We start from the raw sequence: 10,057 nt of genomic DNA on the forward strand, positions 1-10,057 counted from the left end.
GGCCAAGCATGCGGGTCATAGTGCATGCTTGGCCAATCATCAGCCAGCAATGCACTGCGATGCCGCAGTGAATTATGGGCCGTGACGCGCCACACGAATTTGGCGCGAACCGCCCATATCGTTCGCAATTCGGCGAACGACCGGACAGCCGATGTTCGAGTCGAACATGGGTTCGACTCGAACACGAAGCTCATCCCTAGTTGACATCCTCAATAACAAACAGATGAGTTCATAGGGAGTAATTTAAATACTTTATATTAAATGATGAAAGCAACAATAGTCATACTACTTGAAAAAAGCGACATGATGATTAACAATAATAACACTGATCATAAATCTTTTGTCTATGTCTTTTTTTTTATTTGCTCCAAAATGTGTGCAAATTTTGCAGAATTTTGACTCTAAGAGCTTCAGTCCTTATCCCATAAATCAGAGGATTTACAGCAATGGAGAAACTCAAACCGCTCACACAGATGGCAACGTGAGCAACTGCCGACAGAGAACCACCATTTACCCTGTACCTAAATGCAACAAACATTGATCCAACCATGAAAATGGAAAAGGCCAATACGTGAGTCACCAGGGTATACATAGCTTTCTGAGAGGCTTCCGCAGAAAGCTTAAGACAAATGAGAACTGTCCTTATGTAAGAGTAAACTATTACAAGCATGCAGCCAATCACAAAGAACAAAGTCCAAGTTGTTCCATAGATAAGGTTAATCGTTATATCACCACAAGCCAGTTGTTGAAGGGACATGCTCTCACAATAAACACTGTTGATGTTAACAGCACAAAAGTTTAGTCTTGCCGTTAATAAAATGCCCGCAGCTATTCCCATCAAGACAAAAATCCATATGGCAACTATCACTTTTAAACACGTCAGGTTCGTCATGAGAGAATGATATCTCAAAGGGTGTTCTACAGCCAAAAAACGATCGTATGCTATAGCCGTAAAGGCAAAAATTTCGACAGACCCATAACCTTGAATAAAGAAGGCCTGGGAGAGACATGCAGAGAGAGAGATGGTTGAACATTCAGTTAACAAATCAATGAATAGTTTGGGCAGGTAAGCCGAACTTCCAACCATGACATTGAAAACCAGGTGACAAATAAAGAAATACATAGGTTCATGCAAGCTTTCTTCTGCCTGGGTTACGTAAACAATCATTAAACATACTAACATTGTGATAACATATAATGCAAAGGCAAAAAGAGCACACAAGTATCTAAATGATTCCATCTCAATAAGTCCCACAAGAACAAAGTTGGTGATTATGGATGAGGTGTTTTGTGCTGCTGAAATCATGGCTTAATATTTATTGCCGTCCAAAAGGCCAGATAGTGATTTTTTTTGAAAATCTGGCCATCAAGTAGATAAGTAAAAAAAAAAAATCTAATTTTAATTGGCCCTGCATGATCAGTCTTAATGCATTTTTTCCGCTTGCTGTAGATCTGCTGAATGATGCATTATTGCTGAGTTTATATAGCTGTCGTAGGACTTTATTCCTGGTTGGGATTTGCATTGTGGAGGAACACAGTGAGTAGGACTTGAGGGATCTTTTGCAGAAACTGAAAACATTTTAATCCGGTGGGATCATAAGCTGTTAAGCTGCTCTCTGCCTCATTAGTGAGAAAAAAAAATGAGCTAGAGTAGCTTAATTAACTCTTCTTCTCCAATAAAAAAAAAAAAATTATAGGAATCATAGGATCATTTGAAAACTAAAGTAGTGTTCACAAACGGGATTCAAAGTGAGTTGGTTTAAGCTTCCCATTCCTGACCATATAGTGTTTATGAAAGGAGTCATCAGTATTAGTACTGGAGAGTCCAGTTTTTCCTTAATGAGGTTTTGCTGATACATAAATAATGGATTTTAAAGAACTGGTCACAACAATAAACTTTGCACTCGATAGTTTAGTGCAAAAATAAAATCACACACTTTCAGGCTTTGTTCACCTACTGACCCATTCACTCAGTGTCAGGAGGTCATTGGGGATATACTGGAATATTGGTTCACCCAGAGTTGGCATTTGTGATGAGATAATTTGCAACTGATTTGGCATCTTTCTAGACAGAACATCACATACAACTCACAGAGGCTATTTAGACAGACTCTGGAAGAACCTTAATAGAGATATTTGCCAGCACACCATGGATCATCAGGTAGAGGTAGTCATGCAGGCCACCTTCGTCAGGCATGTGTCATTACATGCCTGAAAAAGAGGTCCTGAGTGACTCCAAAACGTTGCACTAACTCTTTGTGATGTGATCATGCTTTAATTAAAAGACATTTGGACTCTACCTGATGATCCATGGTGTACTGGCAAATATCTCTATTGTAGCTTTTGAATCCAGTCTCCAGCTGGTGGCTGCTACAGCACCCAAAACTCTAGAGCTTTCTCCAGGAACGTGCGTGATAGGAATAAGGTGTGCTATCCGGAAGAACCTTAACACAGCTATGAAAAAGTTCAAGAAGCTTCTGGTGCCTAAGGTCAACATAAGGAGTTATGATCTGAGAGTTTGATTAAATGACAAGTTGACTGTCGGGAGACAAGGTGTTGCTAAGAATTCTGGACCTTCTGGAAAGCATAAGTTCTCAGCAATATATCATCTGCAAGCAACTGCCTGACCTTCCTGTATACCAAATCCACCCTGATGGGAGTATAGGGCCTTTGAAGACTTGGAACAGAAACCATTTACGAATCCTGAGTGAAGCCATCAGGATATCTGCAAGAACCGAGACACCATCACACAGACCAACTTCTTACAGGTGAGTTCCAGTCACTAGGTCTCAAACACTTCCACCTGCTGAAGCAGAACAAGAAGAAGAGGACAGTGATTATGACTTAGATGTGGATTGGTTGTGGCCTTCTGAGCCTATGGATGCAACTCCATCCGCTTCTGCTGCAGGGAGAAGTTTCACTGTGTTTAGGCCTGAAGGCCCAGAAGAGTAACTGAGGGACTCAGAAGAAGGGACCTCTGCAAAATCCCTTAAAAACATAGCAGAACCATTTTCGGCTTCTTGTCCAGTGTCCAATGAGTAGTGCAGTGAAACCCCCATCTTGGAGTCACCAGAGCCTGAATAGAAATGTTCTACCTCAGAGCCTAGGGAACAGTGGGTCAAGACCATGGTAAGATCCCCATGAACACTTACATATAGCACATGGGGCAGTTTAGAAGAGATGATCCCAAATGTGTATCAGTCCTCTGACACTTCAGTGCTACTCATAACAGCAAGAGAGGCAATGGCCCCTTGCTTTAACCACAACACACCTTGTTGAGACAGTACATTTCCTGATGTGTTTGTTAGGAGATGGCAAATGTTGCCTTTCATCTCTTTGGAGGACCATATATGGTATATTTAGCCCGTACTGTAGCTGATAACTGCTGTGAAACTTCTTTCTTTGTTGCTGTTGTATTGTCCTTGTGCAGTGAGGACAGGGTTACAATGAATATTCTTTTTTTTAGAGCAATAGATTTTTATTGGATTTAGAGAGTATCGACAACAAAAAACATAGCCGCTGTAACATACATTAATAACTGCTAAAGTTTTGCAGGCGTCATGTCATGAGGTGAAGATGCATGGTATAGAATAAAAACAAATAAAACATAACACAACACAGGGCCTAGCAAGAGAGTAAACAAGGCAAAACAGCATCAGGAGTTTTCATTAAAGCAAGATATCGAATATGGTCATGAGGGGGAATTCTATGGATTCCTTATGGATTGGGCCAAGGATTAGTATTTTACCAGTCAAGCCATGGTTTCCAATTTCTCTCAAAGACAAGAAGTGTGTCAGCTAGTGTAACTGAATATTCTTTAATGCGGCAGTGCAGCAGCCATCTTTAAGCCATCTTTAATGCTCATCTATGGAGTGTTTCCAGTGCAGGGGGCAGCATCTTGACTGGGTCTAGGTCAAACCTGGAGGAGAATGGTGTTTGGCTGAGGCAACAGAGCAAGAGGACAATGAACTGGGCTTCTGGAAAAAGGAAGCTTGCTTATATCACCAGCCTACAGAATACTGGGAGGAAGCCACTGTGGGGACCATGTGCTGCTGCAACCACTTTTCTGTGCTAAGCAGCTGAGAGAAAGCACCACAAGGTTGCAGGGAAGAGAGTAGTGTGTGGTCAGAGTTTGATGGAGATATCTGTTGCAGTGCTGCACAGGAGAAGAGTGCTGATCAAAGACTGCTGCTGCCATCATACTCTGTGCAGTGCTGTTTGTGAGGTGTTCTGGATCCTGAGAGCCCACACTGGGGATCGGTGTTTCACTTGTATGCAGTGAGTAACTGGGACCATGAGCAGACTCCTGACCATCAGGAGGGGACCACTGGCTATTACTGCTGGGCGCTAGCCTGTGAGAGAGGACCCTTTTGTAAACCTACAGTACGTGGAAACACTCGGAGTTCGGAGAGTGCCTACTGTGGTGAAAGGACCCTTGGCCACTGACTTTTCTTTTTTCCTGGTTCTGTGAAATAATTTTACCCCAGTAGGGTTGCGTTAACTCTTTATATGGGAACAATCCAGTGCCCTTTTTGATAACAAAGTCTCTACTAGAGAGTATTCCCACCACTTGTAAGGAAGGAAAAGAGGGACTGTCGCAGCAGGACTAAAAGAGAGAGGCAACTTCTATCCCTGTTTGACTTGAACTTGATGTTTACTGAATCAGAGCATGTGTCCAGAAAACCAGAGGAGGGTGCCCTGAGTCCAATAAGAGAATATATTATACAAGTTAATCTGTTGTCTGCTGCGAACTGTTGTGCTTTCTTCAAGGGCCCCAACTTTGCCAGCCAACTACTTTTTGCCAGCCAACTAATTTTTCATCTACTGGAAAGTGTGACAAAACTGGGACGTTATAGCAGATTAGGACTGTCTTTATATACTGTTACTAGGTAAATGCAGTTCAGTTCTGTTAATTACTGTTAGTCAGAATACTGCAGGTGTTTAACCAAATCTCTCAAGGTAACGTAATTGTCTTACTGAATGTTTGTATAAGTACACTTGCTAATCATTTCTCCCTTTAGGCTATGCTTGGCCTAAAAAATTATTTTAAATTTTAAAGGTGTGTCGGTAAGTGCTGGGTGAGCGAGGTGTGTCATCTTCAGGTGTGCAGAGAAATCGCAAAACAACTCAGCGGCTCCTCTGGGGGTAGGGCTACACACGCAAGAACACCAACCCCAGAGGACATTCAAAGTAACATATTAGGAGTCCTATTTTAAAAATACAGTCATAAGAGGTTGAGGTCAGGACTCTGTGTTGGCCAGTCAAGTTCCTCCACCACAAACTCACTCATCCATGTCTTTATGGACCTTGCTTTGTGCACTGGTGCGCAGTCATGTTGGAACAGGAAGGGACCATCCCCAAACTGTTCCCACAAAGTTAGGAACATGAAATTGTCCAAATCGTCTAGGTATGCTAACGCCTTAAGAGTTCCCTTCACTGGAACTAAGAGGCCAAGCCCAATCCCTGAAAAGCAACCCCACACCATAATCCCCCCTCCACCAAATTATTTGGACCAGTGCACAAAGCAAGGTCCATAAAGACGTGGATGAGCGAGTTTGGGGTGGAGGAACTTGATTGGCCTGCACAGGGGCATCATCAGGGGCACAGTCATGCCCCTGATGATGCTATCTATGATGAAACACGTAGGGTGGAGCTAGGACGTTTAACTCACCAAGCATGCATGGCCGATTGCGGCCATTTTGGGTACTGGCAAGTGTTGTTGGATGTAACTGCATCCTATGTGCTCATAAACTACTGCTACTATGTAAATGCAAAATTCTAGATTCAAATAAATGTTTTAAACTGGATTACACTATGGTCAGTTTTCTTTTTATATATGTGGTATATAATCTGGCGGATTAAGTCGGAGGTCTGACTGAGGACCTGCCTGGAGATGGGAGCATGTTCCATATACCAAGAAGGAGGCCACTGATTTTCCAATACGTGCACTAAAGCCTATTTTGACCACGTTAATCTGGGTCAAAAACCATCTGGTAAACCCTCCACTTTACAGCACGAGTTGGAGTGACCTTTCCCAGAGGGCTTTTCAGGCTATTCTCACACTTTCTTCCCGGGTGATATTCCTACTCATATATGGGCTGTTTGGCATTGGTTGGTTGGAAATACTGTTTCTATTTCATCTAAAGGACTGTTTCTGGGCTTAATCCCTTCTAAGTTTTTTGGGATAATTGTTATATATGCCCTGTACACACGAGCTGACTTTTCGACTGGACTGGTCCGACGGACCGAATCCGGTAGACAATCCGATCCGTGTGTGGGCTTCATCGGACCTTCAGTAGACTGTTTCTGTTGAAAATCTGACGGACTTTAGATTTGTAACATGTTTCAAATCTTTCTGCCGGAACACCGCCGGACCCGTTCCTATCGAGAAATCCGTTCCTATGTATGTTAGTCTGACAGACAAAAACCGACGCTAGGGCAGCTATTGGCTACGGACTTCCTTATTTTAGTCTGGTCGTACGTCATCACGTACGAATCCGTCGGGCTTTGGTGTCATCGTGTGTAGCCAAGTCCGTTCCTTCAAAAGTCCGTCCGAAGTCCATCAAAAGTCAGTCCAAAGTTCGTCGGAAAGACTGTCGGACCTATGTTGCCGAAAAGTCCGCCCGTGTGTACAGGGCATTACACATTGGATGAATTTTCATAGCACTGTCATGTTTTTATGCACTTTGCACATTTTGGGACTAATGTCTTTTACATTAAATGTGGAATGTTCATAAATTTACATTTCATACTGGATGAACTCTTATAGCACAATTATATTTGTATGCACTCTGCACTATATTATTTATAGCGTTGCACGTTTTATATTCATTTTAAAGCACTCCACCAAAGTATAGTATACCCTGGCAGAATTTATGATTTCTTGGCCATTTTTTAGAGAATATGAATGATAACACAAAAACTTTTCTTTCACTCATGGTTAGTGTTTGGCTGAAGCCATTTATTATCAATCAACTGTGTTTTCTCTTTTTAAATCAAAATGACAACAGAAACTACTCAAATGACCCTGATCAAAAGTTGACATACCCTGGTGATTTTGGCCTGATAACATGTACACAAGTTGACACAAAGGGGTTTGAATGGCTATTAAAGGTAACCATCCTCACCTGTGATCACTTTGCTTGTAATTAGTGTGTGTGTATAAAAGGTCAATGAGTTTCTGGACTCCTGACAGACCCTTGCATCTTTCATCCAGTGCTGCACTGCCTTTCTGGATTCTGAGTCATGAGGAAAGTAAAATAATTGTCAAAGGATCTGCGGGAAAAGGTAGTTGATCTGTATATAACAGGAAAGGGATATAAAAAGACATCCAAGGAATTGAGAATGCCAATCAGCCGTGTTCAAACTCTAATCAAGAAGTGAAAAATGAGGGGTTCTGTTGATACCAAACCACGGTCAGGTAGACCAACTAAAATTTCAGCCACAACTGCCAGGAAAATCGTTTGGAAAGAAAAACCCACAAATAACTTCAGGTGAAATACAGGACTCTCTGAAAACATGTGGCTGTTTCAAGATGCACAATAAGGAGGCACTTGAAGAAATATGGGCTGCATGGTCAAGTCACCAGAAGAAAGCCATTACTACGCAAATGTCACAAAGTATCCGCCAACAGCACAGAGACAAGCCTCAAACCTTCTGGGACAAAGTCATTTGAAGTGATGAGACCAAAAGTGAGCTTTTTGGCCACAACCATAAACACTACATTTGGAGAGGAGTCAACAAGGCCTATGATGAAAAGTACACCATTCCTACTTTGAAACACGGAGGTGGATCGCTGATGTTTTGGGGATGTGCGATCAGTGTCATTTGGGTAGTTTATGTTGCAATTTTAGCCATGGTGTTGCAGCTAGTAACAAACAATCCGCCAAATCATCCCACTGCCAGACTTCACACATCACAGACAATGAAAAGTCTTTTGCGAGTTTTGTTTTTGTTGTTTTATTGGGGGGTACAATCTGGATAGGGATTGGAATATGGGATGCCCATAGGATTTATCATTGCCATCATATTTATAATTTAAGCACAAAAGCACAATGTTAGAGCCAGAAGATTAGATGCACATGGACATTAAATGTAAATCTCTTCCTGCATCTCCATGCAGACTGTTGCTCCTCCTCTGCACCATATTATTTATAGCACTGCACGTTTTATATTCATTTTAAAGCACTCCACCAAAGTATAGTATACCCTGGCAGAATTTATGATTTCTTGGCCATTTTTTAGAGAATATGAATGATAACACAAAAACTTTTCTTTCACTCATGGTTAGTGTTTGGCTGAAGCCATTTATTATCAATCAACTGTGTTTTCTCTTTTTAAATCAAAATGACAACAGAAACTACTCAAATGACCCTGATCAAAAGTTGAAGCAGAAGCAGTTCCCTCACAGACTTCCTGGCATCTCCAGCCCACCACTGTGGTAACACTCACTGACCTTCCACAGCCCTGAGTCCATGATGAGGAACTTGACCGGACCATGCTTTCTGACAGCTTCACCTGCCACTCTGCTCGCCCTTGATGAGGAACTTGACCGGACAATGCGTTCCGACAGCTTCACCTGCCACTCTGCTCCAGAAGTTCTCTACCATCCGACCATGTGGTGGCAGAGACATTGCCAATGACCGTGTAGAAGCAATGCTCCTTTGCAGTTCTCCCCGGGCCTCCTCCTGCGATTGGCGCACCCCCCCCCCAGATGGGGATGGCCTCCTGCTGCTGTCTAGCACTCCATTCCTCACTTCACTCAGCCGACTTCTCTTCCCAGTGGCATATCACCTCAGCTTATATAGGAGGCCCGCCCCCTGCCAATACCGATTGGGGACTGGTCAGGGCTCCCACATGAGCTGCCTGCTACTCCAGTTCTAGGCCCAGCCCCTCTTCCAGAATATTCTCCCAGGATTCAGGGAAGCGCCTCAGAACTAGAGCACAGGTGGTCACACCTACTGCTACTCTGGCCACTCCCAGCCCCCCAGATCAATACAGACAGGCCTAGCTTGCAGCATATGCCTGCCTAAATTTGCCTGTGCTGAAAAACCCTAGTAAAATAACCCTTGCTATCACCTACCTATTGGTAGAGGGTGCTACACGATTATGACTTAAAAAGAGTAAACACAGTTGATTGATAATAAATGGCTTCAGCCAAACACTAACCATGAGTGAAAGAAAAGTTTTTGTGTTATCATTCATATTCTCTGAAAAATGTCCAAGAAATTATAAATTCTGCCAGGGTATGTAAACTTATGAGCACAACTGTATATATTTAGTTTTACTTTCACTTGCTTTTCATTTAACAGTTTCTCTTTCAGAGTTCCAGACTTGATTAAGTATTTCTCCATCGCTAAACAATGAACAAACTTTATAAGCATCAAAGTTAGAATGGAACGGTCTCTATTATTGTAACATAATTAGAGTGATCAAGTTCTCCCGAGATCCCACACAAGTCTTGCGTTACGAAAGGAACCAATGAATGACAGACTGACATAGATTGCGTTTTTATACATGTAACTTTTCGAGACATTTTTCGATATGTTCAAGGTTTCAAAACGCTAGCAATTTTAAATATTTTTCGAAACTCCCACGGCACACCTGCAAATATAGTTTGAGAATCACTGATGTATAATATAGCCATGCCTGGAATTATTCTTTATTTCTTGTCTAATCCAGTGCACTCATCCCTCGTTGTTATTCCTAATTCTTTTTCTTCCTCAGTCCTCTTACTAGCACCCCCGCTCTTTTTTTTTTCTTAGGCCCCTCCCACTTTTTTGTTTTGTTTTATTGACTTGTATGTGGGGGTATTTGCTTTTTAATGTTTTTTAAAAAATGAAAAATGTTGAGCAAGGATGGTTTTTGCATTGGCATTCATGTACAGATGTTTATTCTAAGTACAAACTGACAAATATTAGCATATTAGTATATCAGGCCACCTGTCGCTACAGATAAAATGTCAATTTTGTTATGGTTCATCTATTTATACTTTAAATGGAATGCAGCTTTATCGTGATTAGCGTTTTGCTATTGTCAGCCTAATGCTATGGAAAGC

General features: G+C 42.0%; 1 protein-coding gene across 1 annotated transcript; it reads right to left on the reverse strand.

Moving 5' to 3' along the window:
• Window positions 1–358: 358 nt before the first annotated feature.
• Window positions 359–1,183, reverse strand: LOC141126481 (olfactory receptor 6N1-like). Its single transcript, XM_073612422.1, has one exon. The coding sequence runs from the start codon at window positions 1,181–1,183 to the stop codon at window positions 359–361; it is 825 nt and encodes a 274-aa protein (XP_073468523.1).
• Window positions 1,184–10,057: the final 8,874 nt, after the last annotated feature.

Source organism: Aquarana catesbeiana, linkage group LG02 (assembly GCF_042186555.1).
Source record: "Aquarana catesbeiana isolate 2022-GZ linkage group LG02, ASM4218655v1, whole genome shotgun sequence".
Lineage (NCBI taxonomy): Eukaryota > Metazoa > Chordata > Amphibia > Anura > Ranidae > Aquarana > Aquarana catesbeiana.

What these genes read in the sequence shown, in the direction of transcription:
- LOC141126481 (XM_073612422.1), bottom strand. Translation starts at nt 1,183, where the DNA reads ATGTTAGTATGTTTAATGATTGTTTACGTAACCCAGGCAGAAGAAAGC.